The sequence below is a fragment of the Rhinoraja longicauda genome, chromosome 17 (assembly GCF_053455715.1).
Source record: "Rhinoraja longicauda isolate Sanriku21f chromosome 17, sRhiLon1.1, whole genome shotgun sequence".
Classification (NCBI taxonomy): Eukaryota; Metazoa; Chordata; class Chondrichthyes; order Rajiformes; family Arhynchobatidae; genus Rhinoraja; species Rhinoraja longicauda.
In genome coordinates this window covers 3,302,206-3,325,601 of record NC_135969.1, presented here as the reverse complement: position 1 = coordinate 3,325,601, position 23,396 = coordinate 3,302,206, and the positions used below count along the sequence as shown (strand labels likewise).

The following is a 23,396-nucleotide window of genomic DNA, read 5'->3' as shown; positions in this document are numbered from 1 at the left end:
CACTTTTGCCCTTTGACTTCATTTTGCCAGAATTCATGAACAAACATTGTCAATTTTTTCCAAGTGCAATGACATACTTCCCTCCGGTATTGGGTTTGTATTCATATATGTATCAAGTGTTCAATGAAGTCTAGTATCCAGTGGCTCTGGTGGAGCTCGGATATCCGCAGGTTACTCTGGAATTGCTTCCGGGTTCCTAAATCTTCAATATTACCGTTAGAATATTGATGAATATTCACTGTTTCCAGAATACTCTGACAGTTTTATAAGTAGTAGAATGCAAGCTATCAGAAGAATGAAAAGTATCATAAAGAAAAAAAAATTACTTGCCTCCTGAAAGATTAAGAAATTGCTGTGTTAGATAATGTTTACTGAAAGGCTGTATCCTATGTTTCAGTCGTCTTACAGTTATGCACATGGATGCTCACAACTGGCATTAAACATCGTAAGCACGTTGGTCAGGCAGAACAAAAATCATATTTCACCCCATTCATATTTTCCATATGAAAGCAAATCATTTCATAACCTGTTACAAGGGGAGGAGCTTTGTGCGAATAATTAACGTCACTAAACTACCCTTAACTGCTTTATAGGTGTAGGCGAGTACTGAAGAAAGTAAAAGAGGCGTGAAATATCCGTGGCTGGTAGGATCAAGAAAACTCCTGAGTCATTCTGTCAGCGTATTATGAGAATCAGGGTAGCTAAGAGTGGATCCCCATCAGCACAAAAGGAGCCGTGGGATGTGAGCATGGTCCTAGATGAATACTTCTCTATTTACCAAGGAAAAGGAGGTGGAGGGTAGCAAGTTCACGAGAGATACATTAAATAGTTGGGAGTATTTTGGTGTTAAGGTGGAGACTTTGGTGGTCTTGAACACATAAGGGCTGATAATCCCCAGGGCTAGAAAAGATCTACCCCAGAATGATATGGGAAACACGGTGGAGATTGCTGGTGCCCAGACTGAGATTTCTGCCAATACTTTTGCTGTACCGAGGAGCCAGAAGACTGGAGGATACTCATGTTGTTCTTTCATTTAAGAAGAGTAGCAGCCATAAACCGGGTTGCTACAACGTTGCATTAGTGCTGGGGAAATTATTGGAGAAAATTCTAAGGGATGGGATTAATGTTCTTTTGGAAAGGCAGGGGACTGATTTGGGATAACCAGCAAGAGAAATTGTGTCTTCGTAATTGGATTGAATTTTTGAAGAGATACTGATGAAGGAAATTGAGAAAGGCAGGATGCTAGATGTTATCTATACGGGCTTTAGTAAAGCATTTGGCAAAGTTCTGCATAGTAGGCGGGTCCAGAAGGTTCAGACACACAGACTCCAAGGCAAGCTGGCTAATCGGTAGGAAGACCTTTGAAATCTGTGAAATATGTTAATAACTTAAATGTGAATGTAGGACGTAAACTTGCGGATGACAAGAAAGTTAGCTCTGTGGTGGAGAGCGGGAAAGGTTATCTAAGGCTACAGCAGGATATAGATTAGGTGGAAAGTTGGGAGAAGCATTTGCAGATGTAATTTTATCCCAATAAAAGCGAGGTGATACATTTTGGGAAGTCAAATACGGTAGGATATATACTGTAGATGGGAAGGCACTGATGATGAACAGAAAGCCCAAAGTCCTTAGTTCCTTGAAAGTGGCAACACAAGTCGAGATGGTGGTGAATAACACGTTTGGCATACTTGTCCTCACCCTCAACAACCTCTCTGTTGACTCCTCTCACATTTTCTGAATTAAAGGTGTAGCCTTTGGCATTCACATGGGCCCTCACCTAAGCTTGCCTTTGTGTTGGTTACGTATAACTGTCCTTGTTTCAGGCGTACACTGGCCCTATACACCCTCCCTCCATTCCATCCAGGAACCTTGACAGTCCTTCCAGGTGAGACAGGTTTACATGCACCTCCTCTAACTTCATCTAACACATCCGATGTTCTCGATGTGGGCTCCTGTACATTAGCAAGACCAAGCATAGACTCAGCTCCATTTTGCTGAACACTTACGCTCGGTCTGCTAAGATCTACTGGATCTCCCTTTCCATTTCCATACTGACCTTTCTATCCTGGATCTCCTCCATTGCCAGAGTGAGGCCACATGCAAATCGGAGGACCTCATGTTTTGCACCCCATATTTTGCTTGGGTAGCCGACAACCCAGCGGTATGAATTCTCTAATTTTAAGTAACATCCAAACACTCCCCTCCTTGCCATCCTCCAATAAAAGTCAGTCAACCAGTTCCACAGTTCGCAATGATCATTCCTCTTGGGATCACTCCATCCCCAGCCAACAATTGGGCTATCAGAGAACCACTGTGCCTGAGGTCATCTGGAGCCGGCACTGATTTGACCTGGTCCTTTTTTGCTTCCAGTTCCCCTCCCTTCCCACAATCAGTCTGATGAAGGGTTCTGACCTGAAAGGTCACCTCATCACTATCTATTTGCTCCAGAGATGTTGCCTGACCCGCTGAACTACTCCAGCATCTTGTGTCTATCTAACTTGCCTTCATGCTTGCCTTCATCGGTCGGGGCATAGAGTACAAGATTTGGGATGTTATGTTGCAACTTTACAAAATACTGTTAAGGCCGCACTTGCAGTGCGTGTAGTTCTGGTCACTATCCTACAGGAAAAATGTGATTGTGCTGGTATAGTGCAGGGGAGATTTACTCGGATGCTGGCCAGACTGAAATACATTTGTTATGGGGAGACACAGAATGCTGGAGTAACTCAGCGGGACAGGTAGCATTTCCGGAGAGAAGGAATGGGTGACGTTTCGGGTTGAGACCCTGCCTCAGACTGTTATGGGGAGAGATCGGCTGGGCTAGGTCTTTATTTCCTCCAGCGAAAGAGACCTGATAAAAGTATAAGATTTCAAGAGGCATAGATGGGATAAATGGTCAAAATCTTTTTCCCATGGAAGAGATCTCAAAGACAAGAGGACATCAATTTAATGTAAGAGGAAGGTGTTTTGAAGAGGATTTGAGGGGAAAGTTTTTTTCCTTCAAACAAGATACTGCTTGATATCTGGAAATACACACTGCCAGAGAAGATGGTAGAATCAGATACAATTAGTAGATTTAAGAGGCATTTAAACAGACACTTAAATAGTCAAGGCATAGAAGGATATGGTTGGAATGCAGGATAATTGTTTTAGTGCAGATGGGTGAAAAAAATTGACATGGACGTGGTGGGCCAAAGGGCCAGGATCTGTGTTGTACAACTACGATTTTCATTTTGTATGACAAACACATTTGTATAAATGATGTCAGCTTAACACATGTCTTCAGGAAACATCTGGCTTTGACAAATTTTGTTTAAAGAATTCACAGTAAAATGCTTGCTTTTCCAGAGAGCCTTTCACAGTTTGTCCACGCTGTTTAGACAGATGAACGTAAGTGTGAGGGCCATTTTCTTGGCACAGCATCAACCAATGTTCTTGTAAGCAGTAGATCACGAAGAGCTAGAGCAAATCAGCGGGCCAGGCGGCATCTTTGGAGTACATGGATGGGTGATATTTTAGGTCAGGACCCTTCTTCAGGCTGTCGCAGGGGGAGAAAGCTGGAAAGAAGACGGGAATGGGAAAAAGTTTGGCAAATGATAAGTAGAGCGAGTCTGGGTCAGAGCATGGTCGATGAGTGGGAGAGCAGCAGCTATGCTGATGCAAAGACTGGTTATTTTGTGGTTTCGAGAGGAATATTTTAATACTAAAGAGAATTGAAGTTCTACAATTTGAAACAGTCCATTACATTTATCAAGATTTCATCTGAAACACTTACATCAAGGTACTATATTAATTTCTGCATATGCATATTTACATTGTTGAATCAATAGTATCTCACAATTACATTCAGTATTTTAAAATACTGTTCAATTTTGTCACAGGACAGTGAGTGAATACATATGTCACATATTGTTTATCTGCAAATGTACCAAATTAATGTGGAAGAATGGAAATGGACAAACGAGAATATAGGTATTACATTATTAATACACACATATTAAAAAGGTTCTATAGTCCTAAAGATTTTATATTACATTGTAATAGCCTGAATTTTGCTGTTGAAGTAATGTAACACTGAAAAGCTCTTGCTATTTTTTTTAGCATATTCAGTGTCGTGACTTTAGAGATCCAGCACGGAAACAGGCCCTTCAGCCGACCCAGACTGTGCCGACGAGTGGAGCCGGGTTAAGCCCAAGCGGTCACAGGGAGAACAGACAAATCCGTACAGGCAGCACCAGTAATCAGGATCATACCTGGGTATCTGGCGCTGTAAGGCAGCAGCTCTACCGCTGTGCCACTGTGTTGACTTTGCTTGAGGGGGATATGCAAACTGGGTGTCCTGACCAATAAAACAAAAGCAAACAGTTCGTCCACCAGATACATTCATTCTGTGTCTCTCTCCATTGATGGTGCCAGACCAACTCTTTGTTTCCAACATTATCTGTATTTAGTTCAGATTACTAACGGCTGCGGTTTTTGCCTGGACTGCCCTGGGTTGCACAACAGTGCAAATAACTTGATGAAAATAACTTCCAATATCTGCTTCACTATTGAGGTAAACTGAAATGTATGAAGGCACTGAATGTGAAAACAGATAAAAACCAAAATATGCTCGTCAATAATTTACATGTTACTTTAAGAAGATAGCCTTTAATTGGAAAGAATTATGTTTTGGCACTGAAAAAACAGAAATTGATGAAAAGGTGGTGGCAGTAGTCTTCGTCCTTCTAACATTAATTACTGGAGATTTATGTAAATAAAACTATTATTCCAGTATTTCTGAACCCTTCAAGTTGATTGGTTAAGGAAGTCTGGATGTCCACATTTACCAATTTCTTTTCTGGGTCGTTTCCCTCGCCCTGCAATTATCAGTTTATGTTGTTAGCAAATGACTAAGCAGAAAACATAAATAAATAAAACAACTTGTGGGTAAATGTTAACATTATAATGGGCTCTGTTACAGCAAAGGTCAGGGCCAAACATAAAGATTGAAAACTGCTACTAATAAATCCAAAACTTCTACCCAAAATAGAAGATACAGGAAAAGAGAATATACAGTTAGAATTTTGGTTGTTGCTGTTTTTAAAGAAGTAAATAGAAATGAATTTCAACCTGGCCTTGATATGATCAGGCTATTATGTGCAAAATAATAAACTGTTCTCCGAACCTACACAGTTTATTTAACTTTTCTGCCTTTACAAGCATTAATATTTGACCACATTTACAACCATACTTTCACCGTGAAGTATTCATGTTTCCTACGGTTGAACCAGGCCCCAAATTTTGATGTGTGTATTGCTGTAGAAACTCAAATATACAGAAACAGCGCACATGGGACTTGTTCATTTGCTATTTTCTACAACCTCTGCCCACCAAAATCCACAACCATCACTTGAAAATATACAATGAATACCAAATTGCAGCTGTACTTCAGAATCATGATAAACAAAACAACACAATGAAATGAAAAGACATGAACACAACAGCATTCAATCAGAACCAGAAGGTCCCAGTTTCACCATTACTTCATATGTTTATTACAGCCAACTCAAAGTCAAAATGATGGACTCGGTCCAAATTGTGTTCAGTTTGCTGGCCTCAGATTAATCCTAGGCACACAAATAATAGCAGCAGCTCTGCTGCTAGAAATATAGGTATTTTGCACGTTTGAGACATTCTTTCAGAAGGATGTCATCATGTTTGCTTCAAATTCAAGTCCTTTCTACTGCAATTTGTACTTAACATAGGCATTTTTACAACCAAGAAAGGCCATTTTTAATCAATTCCATTTGTTAGAAATATGTGAAATGTTGTAAATTCACAAAACTAGAGCCATTGCCACCGTCTTTCATTTCTCAGATATATTACCTAAAACTTTATAAACCTTGACATCCCACAAACAGGAAAGCATCCTTGTCACCAATTTACTTTTCCCCTAGTTAAGCACGAATGCTGATCAAAAGTTGACTACATGATAGCCAGAGGGCTGAGACTGTCATATGTTGAAAGACTGGAGCGACTAGGCTTGTATACACTGGAATTTAGAAGGATGAGAGGAGATCTTATCGAAACGTATAAGATTATTAAGGGATTGGACACGTTAGAGGCAGGAAACATGTTCCCAATGTTGGGGGAGTCCAGAACCAGGGGCCACAGTTTAAGAATAAGGGGTAGGCCATTTAGAACTGAGATGAGGAAAAAAAATTTCAGTCAGAGAGTTGTGAATCTGTGGAATTCTCTGCCTCAGAAGGGAGTGGAGGCCAATTCTCTGAATGCATTCAAGAGAGAGCTAGATAGAGCTCTTACGGATAGCGGAGTCAGGGGGTATGGGGAGAAGGCAGGAACGGGGTACTGATTGAGAATGATCAGCCACGATCACATTGAATGGCGGTGCTGGCTCGAAGGGCCGAATGGCCTCCTCCTGCACCTATTGTCTATTGTCTATTATCTATGATCAGAACATCACCAGTTACTGTCTGATTTCAATGATTCAACACTGGATTCTCTTTGTTTCCTATAAATTGGCCTCGAGATTGCTAATGTCTTTACAGCAAAACTGTCAACACTGGTAATCATTATTCCATGTAGCTAATGGCGTCTTATAGAACATGTTCATTTTAAAATGTAAAATAGTTCACAGGATGTGTACATAGGCCATGGGTACATTGTTTGCCTATCTCCACGTGTGCAGTACAGAGCATACTAACCGGATGCCGCACATCCCTGGTTTGGCAACTTGAATGTCCAGGAACAAAGGAGATTACAGAGAGTGGTAGTCATTGCCCGGTCCATCACAGGTACTGACCTCCCAACCATCGAAGGAATTTATAGGTGGCAAGACCTCATAGAGGTAGGCCGCATTTGTCAAAGACCCACATCACCTTGTCCGTGCTCTCATTTCACACCGGTAGTTGGGAAGGTACAAAAACCTGAAAACCGTGACAACCAGTTTCAAGAATAATTTCTTCCCAACAACCATCAGGCTCTTGAACACTGCACAACGCAAATCAGGAATTTCTCTGTACTGTTACTGGTTCCGCTAAGGACTTCAGCCTCTCCACTAGTATTAAGGCTATTAATATACTGATCTTTTAATATTATCTGTGTGCATTGTGTTTACAAGCTGTTAACCTGGTGCTAGTATGAATTTAATTGTTCCGTTGTCGATACTTATGACAATTAAACGCTTGACTCTTGACAATCGTCAAGGAGTCCTTTACCATCCAGAACAAAGCAACTAGTTTAGTTTAGTTTAGAATTAGAACGCGGAAACAGGTCCTTCGGCCCACCGAGTCCATGCTGACCAGCGATCCCTAAACATTAACACTACCCTGCACACACTAGGGCCAATTTTACATTTATACCAAGCCAATTAGCCTGTAAACCAGTACGTCTTTGAAGTGTGGGAGGAAACCGAAGATCTCAGAGAATGTACAAACTCCATACAGATAAGCACCCACACCTTGACTAGCAATCCCTCTCTCCATCACCACTGCAACACAGCTGTAGTGTGTGCCATTGACACGCTGTAGTTTTGTTTGCCTTGTTACTCTGCTGGCATGATCTCAACCACAAGCTCGACCATTCAAAAGCAAAGGGCAGTGGGCACATGGGAACAGCAAACCTTCCTCATTGGAACTGTATCACTGTTCCTTCATCACTGCGGGGTCTAGATCCCAGAACACCGTTACCTAATAGGCAAAGATATTTTCATCACAGTATTCATTGTTTGAGGAGAATTAAAGACAGGCAATAACATCTGGCATTGTTGATGATGCCCAGATCCTGAAAAATGTATTAAAAAGGTAACCAGGAAAGCTTCAGGATTATTGTTCCAAATTAAAATAATGTTTGCTAATATATTTCATGTAAGAAAATCTGAAACTGTTCATGGTGTGAATCGTCTATGATTCAGACTTAATCACATCATTATTTCCAAGCCCACAGGTTGGTCAGAATACCAGACAGTAAACAGTCTCAGGAGAGGATAAATAGAAGCCACGTGTAATTGCTTGAAGTATAAGAAAATAACTGCAGATGCTGGTACAAATCGATTTATTCACAAAATGCTGGAGTAACTCAGCAGGTCAGGCAGCATCTCGGGAGAGAAGGAATGGGTGACGTTTCGGGACCCGAAACGTCACCCATTCCTTCTCTCCCGAGATGCTGCCTGACCTGCTGAGTTACTCCAGCATTTTGTGAATAAATGTAATTGCTTGAAGTTTGCAGTTTTTCGGTGCAGCCAATTGCTATAATTCTGCCACTGACCTCAAAATCTGGACTGTTGTTAGAATCACAGTGATTTTCACGAAAGCGGGGCTCAGCAGATCCTCTGGTCATCACCAAACAGAATAGGCGTTGCAGCGCAATGACTAAAGCTTGCTGAGATCATTACATTCTTTCCAATATGATTTAACTTTATTAAAAGCAGTAACAGTGGTACGTAATGCAGGCTGTAGTATTATCAAAATAGATTCTATGCTTATATATCCAGATAAAAAGACTGATATAAATTATTTTTTTCAATTTCAAATGACTAATTAGCCCAGATACCTTTCCCGATTTTAAAATGTTGCAACTGAACTATTAAATCAAGAAAATTAAAAAAATAACCAATGTTACCATCCACTGGAAATACCGGTAAAATGATTAAATTAACTATTCAAACACTTAAACTGAAACAAGAGACCAACAGATGGATTTGCTATGATACTCTCCAGATTTCCATCCTGAATATGATTTTTTTCCATTATTCACTTATGCATAAGCTGCACATTTACTCCAAGCTTTCTTTTCATTTCTTTACTTTTACTTAGACTATCCTTTTTAAAATGGGCTTAATTTTAAAAAGATCTTATTCAAAACTGATGCTCATATAAAAACAACTATCAGGAGAGCAGAGAATAATCTGATTCTGCGAAGGGCATATCCTAAATTTTATCCTCCTCGTGACAAATCTGATGCTCAAATTCTCATTAATCTATAAACTTTCAGATATAACAATTATTAAGTGTGCAAAAATTGGATACCCATGTCTCAAATAAGATATATACCTTTCATATCTCAAGCCACAAGCCCAAATTCCACATTATGCCTTTGAATCACCAAGTGGTCCCCACAGACAAAGGGCCAATCTGACATCACAATTGTGGATACAAGAAACTGCAGATGCTGGTTTCCAAATAAAGACACAAGGTGCTGGAGTAACTTAGCAGGTCAAGTATGGGATCCCATGGGCCTTGGCTGACCGAGCGGAGGTCTACCCTTGGTCTCGTCGACGTACAAGAGGCCACATCGGGAAACATACCATTGGATTGTAACCTACGTGGAATGTGACTTGTTGTACATTTGCAATTCCTAATTCCCATTTTAACTCCTCTTCCTGTCCCCATACTGACCTTTCTGTCCTGGGCCTCCTCTATTGCCAGAGTGAGGCCACAAGTAAACTAGAGGAACAACACCTCGTATTCCACTTGGGTAGCTTACACCCCAATGGTTTGAACATTGAATTCTCCAATTTCAGGTAATTACAAAGCCCTCCCCTTCTCCTCAGCTAAACCCTCCCCCCCCCCACCGACTTACCTCTGCGCCACCTGGACTTGAACCTATTTATCCCCTCCCCTCCTTTCGCCTTTCTCTAGCTTCACAATTTGAAACTCTTCTATCCTTTTGTCTCATATCGGGTGACAGAGGTTATGGGGAGAAGGCAGGATTTAGGAGGAGAGAAAGTTTAGGAGGGAGAGAAAGATCAGCCATAATTGAATGGTGGAGTGGTCTTGATGGGCCGAATGGCCTAATTCTGCCCCTATCACTTATGATCTCATGATCACATGATCATATCTGTCTTTTCATCTCTGGCCTTTGCCCGCCATCTATCTATCAACACCCCCTCCCACCCCTCCTCTCACTTATATAAACCTATTACCTGCCAAACTTTGGACTGCCCCTCCCCTCTTCCAGTTTTCCTCTCTCTCCACCCCACCCCCCCCCCACCACCCCTCCCCCCACAATCCTTCTGAAGAAGAATCGGGACCCGAAACATCACATATCCATGTTCTCCAGAGATGTTGCCTGACCTACTGAGTTACTCCAGCTCTTTGTGTCTTTTGTCTGACATCACAATTGCTGTTTTCACATTGGCGAGTAGAAAGTCTGAACTTCACAACAGAATTTTAAAAAGTTCCTTTAGTTATTTTTTCCCAGAGGTGTTTGAGCATGCACAAATGCTGCTTTATGGTCACAAGGTGCCCTGATAGTCTGCGGGCAACATCACTTATCATGCTTTAAGATATGAGGAAAGACCTTGGAACCTATCCCTACACTCAAGGATCTTAGAAGATTTATAAATTACCAAATATTTATCCGATCAGCTCACAGACGCTAATTGTAGTCGTCCTATTGATACACATATTAAAATTAGTGGCCTTAGCTGAAACCAGAAATCAGAGAAAAAGCAGGTCAGGTATTATTAATAACTGGGCTAGATCCAGCTGGTGTGGGCCCACTATCTTCAATTCAACCCCTACCCAAACTGTACACAAACCTATTGGATCAGGATGCAGAGAGCCTACTTTGCTGGCCCGAATGGTCCCAGATTTAAATTGCCAGTGGAAGAAGGAACTGCAGATGCTGGTTTAAACCGAAGATAGATACAAAAAGCTGGAGTAACTCAGCGGGACAGGCAGCGTCTCTGGAGAGAAGGAATGGGTGACGTTTCGGGTCGAGACCATTCTTCAGACTGGCTTGGGCGAAGGCCAAAACAATGATTAACCAGAGTAATGCTGGACAACCTTAGGAAGTTCGAGATCTCTGTCAAACTTGTAAATGTCTGTTGTCCCATTTAGAACCCCGATCATTTACAAGTAAATTCTAACACCAGCAGCACATTTTTATCCAGTACAAAAAGCACAAGCAGCCTCTGAAAACATTTCAATCAAAACTCTTACATGTTAGACTAACAGCCTATTTTTTGAGAGAAAAATAAAACCTTTGAAAGTATTCAAATTCTGAAGACTTTGATTCTGCCAAAACAAATAAACAAACTTAAAAGAACATCTTACCTGATCGTCCGCACAGAAATACAGTACTTCCACATCAGATTCCACATGTTTTTGAAATCACCAGTTTTGTCATTTTATTCCGACAGATCTCAGAGTTTTACAGTTGCAGCAGCATAAAAGGCAGCTTTCAAGAGCAAGCAAATTATATCCTGGTGTAACCAGCAGGCAGTAAATGACTCACAAGCATGAAACAATTTCCATCCCAACTTATTTACGGAAAATGTGCATATCCTGAAGCCTCAAGAGAATATTGTTAACATTTTTCCAAGATTTGGTGTTTCACCATACTTTGCGACATTGACGTGTTTTCTCGCTAAATAATCTGTTGATTGCTGAAAGAGTAACTGAAAACATACGATGTTCACAATTACCAAGTAAGGTAAAAGTCTAAACAAGCCCATGTGATTTGACAGTTAAGCACCAGCACTGGTTGGTCCTCTGAATATTCCTTACCAGAAGACAGCAAACTATTAACCGCACACCCAGAATCATCTGGTGGGGACTGTTTAAACTCTCAGCTGCCTGCTACATTTTTTTTGGCTTGTCTGGTATAATAAACCATTTCATATGGAGTTAGTAATGAATAGATCTGTGTATCTTCCCTGTAAAACATTTGGCAAGAAACTATAAATTGTGGTTTTAAAATGTGTTTACTTTAGTGAAGTCACCACTTGCAGATGCAAATTCAGAGTTCCAGACATTAAAACTTTTATAGAACAAGTTTCATATCTAATTAAATATCTAAATCTACAAGCATTTTGTTTAACTATTCTTTGAGGGAAACTTAGCTAATAATACTGCAAAACAAGGACCGGATTAGGTCAAATTCCTCAGACCTATGGATTGTAAAAACACATTTCACACTAGTCCTAACAGAGTTCACAAATTTCTGAAAGTAAAACAGAAACTACTCAGTCTTTCTATTATATAAACAGTTAAACAATCCTGCTAAATCCAAGACTATTTTCTATGCAAAATAAGGCAGCTGTTGATAGTATTTTAACTAATTGAAAGATCAACCTTTTGTTAGAGTCAAAGAGTGTGGCTGGGATACTGAATATTGCTAACCATCTTCACTGAAAATACCAGTATCTCAATAAAGGAGGTGATATTGGGAAAACTGATTTACGATAAAAACAGATGAAGGAAAGGCAAAGGTGAGATTAGTAGTTTCAAGCACTTGAAAATGATGCTTTCCAGCTCTACAATGCAACATAATTCTACCCCCGTCTGACAATACCAAAAACAACCTTTTCTACGACACATGCTACTTCCTGCTCCTCAGCCAATTTCATATCTCCCAAGCCAATGTCTTTTTAATCCCATCTGATTTATTTGTAAGTCTATTATGTGGGACTCATTTTGGAAGCCAATGCACCAAACGTCAGCCATGTTATTCAGATAAACCCGTTGCAAGGCTTCAAAGAATACAATCAAACAAGTCAAACAAGGATGTCATGCGAACCTTTACAAAATACTAATTAGGCCAAAGAGTGCTGTGCTGTAGCCATTTCTGGCCTGCATGGTTTAAGATTTCAAGAAAGTGCATAAGAGATTCATTAAATACTACCGGAGATGAAAGACTGCTTGCTTCTTGTAAATTAAAAGAAAGTGAAGTTGTTCTCCTTGGGGCAAAGAGGATTAGTTCTGAGGCTTTCAGAATTACACACCTGGAAAGCATCTGTCGAGTTGAATCGAGATTATTGTCATATGCACATGTATGGTGAGATACAGATACAATGGAAAATCTTACTTGCAGCAGCAGCATCAAAGGCACAAAGACTCAGACATATAAAAATAAATTATATATATTATACATAAATTACATCTAATTTTTTTTAAAGATTGTGCAAAAACAAGACATTGAAGTAAAAACAAATTAGAAAATAAAACAAGTCCCTGGTAGTGCAAGAGGTGGACTGCAGTGTTACATTGTCAAGATAGGATTAGTGTTGTGTTGGTCAAACACCTAATAGACGTAGGAAATGAGCTGCTCTTGAACCTGACGGCATGGGAGCTCAGGCTGCAGTACCTCCTGCCTGATGGTAGAGGTGGGAAGAAGGCATGGCACAGATGATAAGGATCCTTGACGATAGATAGCGCCTTCTTGAGGCAACACCTCATGTAGATGCTTTTGATGGAGGGGAGGGGTGTGACAGTGATGGACGGTGCAGAATCCGCCATTCTCTGCAGTCTCTTGCATTCCTGGGAGGTAGAATTGTTGTTCCAGGCCATGATTTAACCTGTCAGGCTACCTTCTCCAATACATCTGTAAAAGTTAGTTGGAGTATTTGAAGACATGACAAATCTTTAAACTTCTCGGAAAGTAGAATTTGGCTTGATTATGAAAATGCGCTGGCCCAGGACAGGTCACAGGAGATGTGAACGCCCAAGAATTTGAAGCCGCTAATTTTCTCCATTACCGATCCACTGGTCTAAACTAGCATGCTCAGAGCTGATGCCCTGGGCCGGAATGACCTGATAGTCTTTTTCAGTCAGCAAAGCTCAACTCTCACCTGTGCCTCCTGTTAAAACCAATTCCTCTGATATTTAGAGTTGCTTCCAAAGCCTAAAATTGCTGTAAATGATTGAAATCAAAACAAAATAATCTATGACACACTGAAGAACTATTTAAATCCATTAAAACAAAGCTAAAGCATTAATTTATCCTTTTTCTCCTTACCTTGAGGTCAAGTTGAGGTCAACTTTTACAACTCCAGAGACTAAATTTTGTCTACACTATAGTAACTTTATTAACTTTATTTATATGTTGTAACTGTAATTCTTTTTTGTGCACAATCCGAAGGCATTGCCACTTTCATTTCACTGCACATCGTGTATGTGTATGTGACAAATAAACAAGACTTGACCTCTCTTCAAATGAATAGGGATTCCAAACCTATGCCACATTTGACTAGTGAGGAATTGGAAAAGGTGATTCCTGAATGTTATGATATTAGATTCCATCTGAAGTTCTGTGAAGGTGTAATAGAGACTAATATCTACCACTCAGCTTGTCTCAAGCTTAATGACTCTGCATAAGCATTGACATAAGGTAGACCTGCGGAACACTGATAGTTCCATTCAGAACTGCTGGCCCCAGTCAGTGTGATTTAGTCCTATAGTTTTCTACCAGTGACCACAAATGATTTGCATTTTTAAAGCACTGAAGTGCAGGAAGCTAAGAGGTGACCCAATAGAGGTGACCCAATAGAGATATAGAAAATTATTATAAGAGGCATAATTAGGTTCACAGTCAAAACATTTTCCCATAATAGGAGAAACAAAAAGGCTTGGGTTTAAAGGTGAGAGGAAGGAGTTTTAAAAAGGTTGAGGGGAAATTTTTTTAAACACAAAATGGGGCTTATCTGGAATGATCTACCTAAGGAGGGAGTAGAATCAGATACAATCATATTTAACAGACATTTAGGAGGGAACTTCAAATTGTAAGGCATAGAAAGGTTCAACCTAATGCAAGCAAATGGGATGAAGGAGAAGGGCATGGCGGGCTATGCAGTGCAACTCTATTATCTTAGATTATGGTGAAATAAAGCTGTGCTTCATAAAAATAATATGAAACAAAAATTTACAAAATAATGCAAAAGAACAAGAGCAAGCAAAACATAGCTGAAGACATGGTGTTTAGAACTCTCTTAAAAGAAGGCAGAGAAGTCGCAAGTGAAAAAAATTGAAAAAAGCTTTAGCATTTGAAAGCATGAACAGTTCTAGAGTACAAGACTAGAATCAGAGGAGCTAAGAAGTCTTAAAAAATTGTAGCAGCTAAATGAGATTATGGAAGTCATGAGAGGTAAAACATTGGAGAAATTTTAAAAGCAAGAGTATTGAGATCTCAAGACTTTGCTCAAAGGGGAATCAGTATAGTTCAATGAGGCACAAGGCAGTTGAATGGGATTCCATTAACATAGTTTCATGAGGTTAGAGGCTGATGAATAGCATTCCATACAAAATAAGATAGTCAAGAAGGTATTCAATAGTCAAGTCCAGATGTAACAAAAGACTTGGATGAGCTAAGGTAAGGCAGATTAGTTTACAAAACAATTTGGTGATATTGAGAAGTTAACCTCAAGATGAAGTCATGGCTGAAGAAAGAATGGGACGTGATGTGTTTGGAATAACAGGTAAGCCTTCACTCTCGTGCCCCAAGTCATAGTATTTGGGGTGGGACTTGGGAGATCATTTTGTAATAACACAATGACTGGCTGGTGTCATGAGGTAAATGGACAATGTGGTGGAGATGCAGGGGTCTACTGAGTGGTCCAAGCCCTCTGACAGAGGTGTGGTATGCTTGTAATGCCAGGGGAATCTGGGATGTGCCAGAGCTCTGGAGCTTTGTATCTTACAATGGAGGAACAGTGGTTGATCTTAAATGCATACAAAGGGATGCCGCAAGGTTTTTTTTCATTTTTACTTTTATATATAAAAAGAAGAACCTTGAAGTTATTTTGAAGGTAGTCAAAAAAGGCTAGAGTAACTCAGCGGGTCAGGCAGCATCTCTGGAGAGAAGGAATGGGTGATGTTTCGGGTCAAGACCCTTCTTCAAGTTATTTTGGTGGGAGGGGATACAGGTCCTCAAAAAATGAATACATCTGGAAGAGTTCCCCTGCCAACCACCTGAGAAAATCAAGCACTATACATTATCAATTGTTCTGGCAGCCCCCTCACATGCAGAACACCTAATCAATGAGTGACACAGAGTTCTCCAAAGGCCCAGCCTATCAAACTCAGTTGGAAATTTGCAAGACAGCAAATGCCACACAGTCAAGCTACAAACTATTAGCAAGTGTCAGGCAGTTGTCCAAACAGAAAATTGGCCAAGTTTATATCCATGGAAAATCTCTTATATTGATTGATGCAGACAAAAGGTGTCTGCCCAAGAAGTGCAAAGGAAAATCCTTTCTGTGATAGAACACGTCATTAATTACATAAGAGCAAAATGAATTATTGATGAGATTCATTGGCAGTTAATAGGAATGTACGATAGTTAGCGAGAAGTTATTTGTTTGTCTCTTCCAGTGTCTAATCTTGCCTGGAACTTGAGTGCAGATGTCATTTGCCAAGTGTCATTGGCCACTTAGAAGCTGGCGTCTGATTGCTGTCCATGCATTTTTACATGTGGAAAAGACAGCTTCACAGTTTTAGTTTAGTTTAGAGATAGAATGCGGAAACAGGCCCTTCGGCCCATCGAGTCCGCAGCGACCAGCGATCCCCGCACATTAACACTATCTACACACCCAAGGACAATTTTTCACTTATACCAAATAGCCAATTAACTTACAAACCTGTACATCTTTGGAGTGTGGGAGGAAACTGAAGATCTCGGAGAAAACCCACGCGGTCACGGGGAGAGCGTACAAACTCCATACAGTCAGCACCCATAGTCAGGAACGAACCAGTGTCTCCAGCACTGCAAGCGCTGTAAGGCAGTAACTCTGCCGCTGTGCAGAGTTTTTGTATGTAATTGAACATTGTGAAAATATCAAACATCTTCATTCCTGATCTTATAACGGTGGGAAGTTTTGAAACATAAAAACAAAATGTCAGACTTTGTTCTCATGCTGATATTTCAAGATCAAGTACCTGTTTCCACATTTAATTTGCCATTATTTAACTCTCTTAATGTTCTTCATGATTAACCATAGCACTTATTCGTAAATGATGGTGCATCATAGTTCAAGTGGACCATGGTTCATGAATAGATGCTTACTGTGTTACTGCTGCTTCACAGATTTAGTGATCAGGGTTCAATTGTGAGCCTGGGTGCTGTGTGCAGTTTGCACTTTTTTCCTCTGAACGTGTGGGTTTACCTCTAGTTTCCTCCTACATCCTAAATATTTGCTTGTGGATTAATTTAATATGTTAGATTACTTCTCGGGTAGGCAAGTGGCAAAGGGGAGTTGATGAGCATGTGGGGAAGAATGAGTTTCAGGGCTAAAGGAAAATAAGCAGTAAGCTATGGAAAAGATGCAACTGTTCTGCTGGTAGCCAGCATGAAGCTGATGGGCTGAATAGCTTCATTGTGTCATGTTAAATAAGATCTATGGGGAGACAGCAACTCCAATATGAATCCCATCCTTCACCATGGCATGGACCAGCACAAGAGTGCCAAAGAAGCATTTACAGACAGAATTGTCAAATTAATGATACATCTTGGCTTCTGCCCAAGTTCCTCACCATTTCGCAAGTCAGTACTCAGCCAACTAAATTCATTGAGCATGATGTACAGAAACAGCAGAGAACGACTGGCTGCAGGACAATACATCTTGATAGCAGCAATGAGTTGAGACTCTACCCCGCTGTTCCAATACAACATGCTAAATTGGCATCTACCCAACATTGTGGGAAGATTGTTCAGATAGATCCTGTTTACAATAAGCAGGACAATATAACCTGGATTATTTCCGCCCAATCTTCCATTTTCAATCATGACAATGCTAGAAAATGGCAGCTGCTCGAGGCCCAATTTGGGTTTCACCATTCGACTCCAGAGCTCGTCACATCCTCGGTCCAAACATGAACCAAAGAGTTGAGTACCAGTGATAAGGTGCGAATGACTGCTCTTGGACGTCAAGGCAATATTTGACACAATGTGGCAATAGGAGCCCAATAAAACTGAAGTCAATGTGCAGAAAAAGGAAAATAGTCATGACATTGGCCGAGTCATGGGTTATATGAGCTGGTATACATTAAAAAGATAGAACATGTGGTTCAGTAGCGAGTACAACAACCTCTTGCTCAACATCAACAAAGCTAAGGAACTAATCCTCAATTTCAGAAAGAAATCGGGAGATCATGCACCAGTTTTCATTGGCAGCTGGCAGTGGAGAGAATCATTACCTTCAAATTTCTGTGTTTTAATATCTTGCATGGGCCCAGTACATAGATATAATCATGAAGAAGGTGTGCCAGCACCTCTATTTTCTAAAATATTTAAGAAGATTCGGCACATCATCGAATACTCTAACACACTTCTATGAATGCACTGTTGAAAGCACCCAGATGGGTGCTCCATGGCCTGACCTGGCAATTCCATCACAGAGGTTGCAGTATGTTTGCCAACTGTCTCATATTAGCTGGGACATCCCGTATATTGGGCTAAATTTGTTTGTACCGTACGGGACCGCCTTTGTCCTGTATTAGGCCTGGGGGGAGCTGTAGGTCCGGACACTGTAGGCTCGGACATTGTAGGCTCGGACACCATAGGCCCAGACACTGTAGGCCCGGGGGCCGATGTAGGCCCGGACAGTGTAGGCCCCGAGTCCTGGGCGCCGCCTAACGAAAGTTACGTAGCAACCCGTCTCCCGGCCCGGGCGGTCAACATTAGTGGAGCGGGAGCACGCGGCCGCTGGCTGGGTGAGGTCACATGAGGTGCAGGGCGGTGACGTCACCTTTTGTTCCTTATTTGGGAGTGAGATAGTTGGCAACCCTAGGTTGCAGAGTGTAGTGAACTCAACCTCATCTATCATGGACACAAACCTCCTCCATACAACAGGCGCTACCTCGAGAAGGCAGCATCTATCATCAAGGATTCCAACCATCCAGACCATGGCTTCTTGCTGCTGCTATCAGGGAGGAGGCACAAGAGCCCAAAGTCCAACACCACCAAGTTGAAGAACAGCTAGTTTCGAAGAACCACCAGATTCTTGAACCGAGCTGAACAACCCTAAATCTATCTCAACAATGTAAATCTATCTCAACAATGGAACAGTATAGCCCACCTCTTACACTACCATGTGCTTGTTTCTAATTATTTTGTTGTATTATGTCATGTTTTGTAGTCTTTATCACTTTATTGTCTTGTAGGATTTATTTGTTATTTTATTTATAATTTATATCCTGCATGTCGTCTGAGTCTATGTGACTGGGATGCTGCTATAAGCAAGTTTTTCATTGTACCTGTCCCTCTTTTACTTTTGCATGATAATAAACTTGACCTGACTTAACCAAAGAGCTTGTCATATCTGACAATGCAAAAATCTTTCTACCATCCACAAGGATAAGACATGACATAACTCTACACATCCCTCAATGACTGTAGCTCAAACAGCAGAGTTCTACAAGTCCAGGATAAAATCCCGCTTAATTGACAACTCATCCACCATCCTAAACATTCACTCACTTCAGTAAAAGCACATCGATGGTTGCATCTACAATAAGCATTGTAGTTACACATTTTCCAATTTACAAACATAATGCCACACCTTCACGGATACTGGGCCCAACTTCTGAAAATCCTTATGAATACAAATTAATACAAATATTATTTCATTTGCGTTATCAATAGCAGAGCTAAACTAACTTGACGGTAATCAAGTTGATTTTCTACACAGACCAGACAAAAGTTGAAATGGTCAGATATTTTATTCCTGCACAAGTTGTTGCAACATTAACAGTGGAGGGAGGGAGGGAGGGAGGGGGGGGGGAGGAGAAGATAAATATTTAATGCATGCCAATATAGTGCAGGACCACCACTGATTTTCCCGGTTCCAGAGCCATTCTGGATCATCCGTTTTACCGGACCATCCGAAGTCACGGCCGTTGGGAGGAGTCCACGGAACAGGAACAGTTCCCTGTACTGAATGCCGAGCCGGAGGTCCAGAGCCTTGGCTGCAGGAAGCAAATTCGACCCACTGATCGGCCGTGCTAGTCGGCTGTGGGAATGAATCTGCCCGCTCCGGCCAAGCCGGAGTGCCAGAGCCCCGGCCACAGGGGGCAAATGTGACTCGCTGATCGCCGCAGATGTCCCAATGAGGTAGAGATTGGCCTAGGTGCCACATTTTGGGGGGGGGGGGGGTGATTTCAAGCGTGCTCTCGTGATTTTGTCTGGATTAAAGGAGGTGCTGGACCACCAGTTGCCGGAAAATCAGTGATGGACCTGTAATTTTAGGTGTAGGAAGAACCAGGTGTTCAATATGTTTGCAACAAGATTATGGAGGAATCCTAGGAAAATCCAACGAAATAGATGCTGGAATAAATATACAATCAGTTAAATAAAAAGAGAAAATATTGAAAATAACCCAGCAGAGTAAGGAAGCAATCGTACAGATAGAGCATTGGCCACCAAGGAGGTTTGGCATGTCTCCATTGACTTTGGCCAACTGTGACAGACACACCATAGAAATCATCATATTGGGATGCATCACAGCTTGGTTTGGCAACAGCTCTGCCCAAGACCACAAGAAATTGCAGTGAGTTGTGGATGTAGCACAATCCATCACACAAACCAGCCTCCCCCCATCACATCCATCTACACTTCATGCTGCCTCGTGACAGGAGCCAACGTAATCAAGGACAATTTTCACCCGGGTCATTGCCTCTTCACCCCTCATCACCAGACAGAAGATGCAAAATATTTTAAGTGCACAACCCCAGATTCAGCACCAGCTCCTTCCTTGCTGCTATCAGACTCTTGAACAGTACTGCCATAAGCTAGAGTGTAGCCCTGAACTTCCAACTTACCTCATTGTGGACCTTGCACTTTTTACAATCTGCACTTTGTGTCTGTAATGCTATAATGCTGTAACACTATATTCTGTACTCTTTTTCTCTTTGCACTGCCTGCTCAACTTGTGTATGGCTTGATTCTACTTATCTAGAGTATGATTTGATGCAAACAAGGCTTTTCACTATTTGTCAGTACACGTAACAATAATAAACCAATATCAATTACAGTAAATATTTCATGTAAGATACAAGGTTGAACTGTTTCACTTTCTGCAAATACACCTGAGCTGCTTCATGTTTCCATCATATTTTATCTTTATCATAGATTTCCAACATCAATAATATTTCATTTATGGAACATTTAATTTTGATGACTTAATATTGAACGTGAAAAAACGTTTGAAGTCAATTAAAGTGCAGAAAAAGATGAGGAAGAGGAAAGAACAAAACCAGCCATGTCTGTGATGAAGAGATCAAATCACAAAAAAGGGTGGCAATGGGACAAGCAATGGCTTGTCAGGGCCATTGGTAGGATTATTATTTGAAGTGGCTGCAAAGTGCCTGGTTGTAAAATCAGTAGCAATTCTTTGAATGTATGTAGTGCTGTAAGGAAGACTAAAGACAGAGCAGAGTGGCAGTGGGACAATAATTAAATCAACAAACAACCCGAGTTGAGGCTGGTTTACACCGAAGATAGATTCAAAATGCTGGAGTAACTCAGCGGGACAGGCAGCATCTCTGGATAGAAGGAATGGGTCACGTTTGGGGTCGAGACCCTTGAAGGGACTCGATCCGAAATGTCACCCATTTTGTCTCCAGCATTTTGTATCTCCCCAATTTATATGTAGTCTTCCAGTGTAGCACATTATGTGTAGTCAATGCAGCATACAGGAAGAAATATGTGTTTTACTGTTTCAACTGAAAAAAATCCAGGAAAGAATATTCGGCCAAAAGATGGAAGAAGATTGGATCGCATATGGTTACACACAAATGTCCCTTGTGAAGAGAAGGGGTTGCTGATGGTGACAGGGGGAACAGAAGTATCAGTGAGTAATGGATTTCGAGGAATACTGAAAGGCAAAACAAAAATGTATCTACAGATGGCATCAAGCTGGAACTCCTGGGAATAGTGAAGATGAGTGGCTGAGTGTGTAAGTTGATAAGGTGGAAGATGGGGTGTTTTATAGCTGTCAGTGTGCCACACATTTAGAGACTTAAAGTGAGTGAGCAGAATATGAAAACAGAAAATCTTGGAAATACTTGAGGTTATCCAACAGATTGAAAGAATGACATTAAGATTAGAGCAATTTATTTCTTATTGTTCTTTTTCTGCCAACTTAATTTTACAATTGTTTCTACTTATATTCATTATAGACTTTGGCTGGATAAACTCACATGCAGTTCAACCAAACAATGCAATTTTTGTCATTTTCTTTCTGTGCTCTGCAGTTTATCTATATCTACAACAAAAGGAACTAAATAAAATTGTTTTTATATATCCTTGCTTTTATGATCTATGTTTAAAAAGAAAAACATGGTTTTTGTCCTCTCCTCAGGATAGGTCTGGCAGCTCTGTCTTTTAGAATTACTGTATCACCAAACAATGTATTTCATCCTACCACTGTGTCATTTCTTAAAGGCGAGGTCATATGTCAGATACTGCCAAAAACGTTTAAATTTTAATTGATCTGAAGTGCAAATAAAACTTTACAGTTGAAGGCTAGCCTTCAACAGGCTCTCAGACTCGCCAAACGTAGACTTGGTGACCGTTTTGCTGAACACTTGCACTCAGTCCGCCAAAGTCCACTGGATCTCCCGGTTGCTATTTTAACTCCCCTACTCACTCCCACACTGCCCTTTCTGTCCGAAGCCTCATCCGTTGCCAGAGTGAGGCCACATACAAACTGGAGGAACAACACCTCATATTCGGCTTGGGCAGTCAACAGGAAAAAACACATTGAATTCGGGTCTTGAACAGAAACATCACCTATCCGTGTTCTTAATGAGGTTTGGTACATCAACCAATCTCTTTGTTGTGAATGTATGAAAGTGTATGATTTTAGAGAAAAATGTCTGTTACAGATAATTATCTAGAAATAAAATGTATCTAATATTGTCTTTAGCAATTAATACTGTACTGGTTTATGCACTATTATTGCAGGCAGAATATCATATATAGAAGTAGTGTAATCAGCAATTTACACTGGGATCCCTTTCAATGCTGTGAGGGGTAAGAGCCCAAGTATTTAATTCATTAATGTAAATAAAACGGAGGTCATAGTCCAAAGATAAACATAAAATGCTGGAGTAACTCAGCGGGACAGACAGCATCTCTGGAGAGAAGGAATGGGTGATGTTTCAGGTCGAGACCCTTCTTCAGACTAATTGTAGGTGGGGAGAAGAAAGCTGGAAAAGGGGAGAGGCAGGACAAAGCCTTGAGACCCTTGTCTCAATCCGAAACACCACCCATTCCTCTCTCCCGAGATGCTGCCTGTTAACCCAGCATTTTGTGTCTATCTTGGCCATAGTCAAATTGGTTCTTGAAAAGATAGCATGGCTCTGAGGAATGTTTAGAAGTAATATGACCAAGGTTAAATTTTGAGGAAGTGATTTTCATAATAATAATCATACTTTATTAGCCAAATATGTTTTGCAACATACGAGGAATTAGATTATTAGATTCTAAATGTCAATGCAATGAAAACTTTGTGGTGCAGTTAACATTAACCTATAAGTATTGTTTTCAATGTAAAGTTCCAACATTTTCCAAGAGGAATATTGTGCCCTGAATATTTAGTTTTCCTTCAGGCTTTAATTACTTTCTCCTCCATTGAAGTGACAGAATGTCGTGCATACCTGACAATACGAAATACA

General features: G+C 40.8%; 1 protein-coding gene across 8 annotated transcripts in view; it reads right to left on the bottom strand.

The window, feature by feature from the left end:
- The window catches only part of iqsec1b (IQ motif and Sec7 domain ArfGEF 1b), a 381,341-nt gene that overhangs the window by 142,374 nt on the left and 215,571 nt on the right, over window positions 1–23,396 (bottom strand). Inside the window, exon 1 of one of the 8 annotated variants that reach the window (XM_078413942.1) lies at window positions 11,061–11,149. The exons of the other annotated variants lie outside the window; for them this stretch is intronic. Coding sequence (XP_078270068.1) covers window positions 11,061–11,107 — 47 coding nt within the window. The 5' untranslated portion in view covers window positions 11,108–11,149. Of the gene's footprint in view, window positions 1–11,060; window positions 11,150–23,396 lie in introns of those variants that run through there. 8 annotated transcript variants of the gene reach the window in all.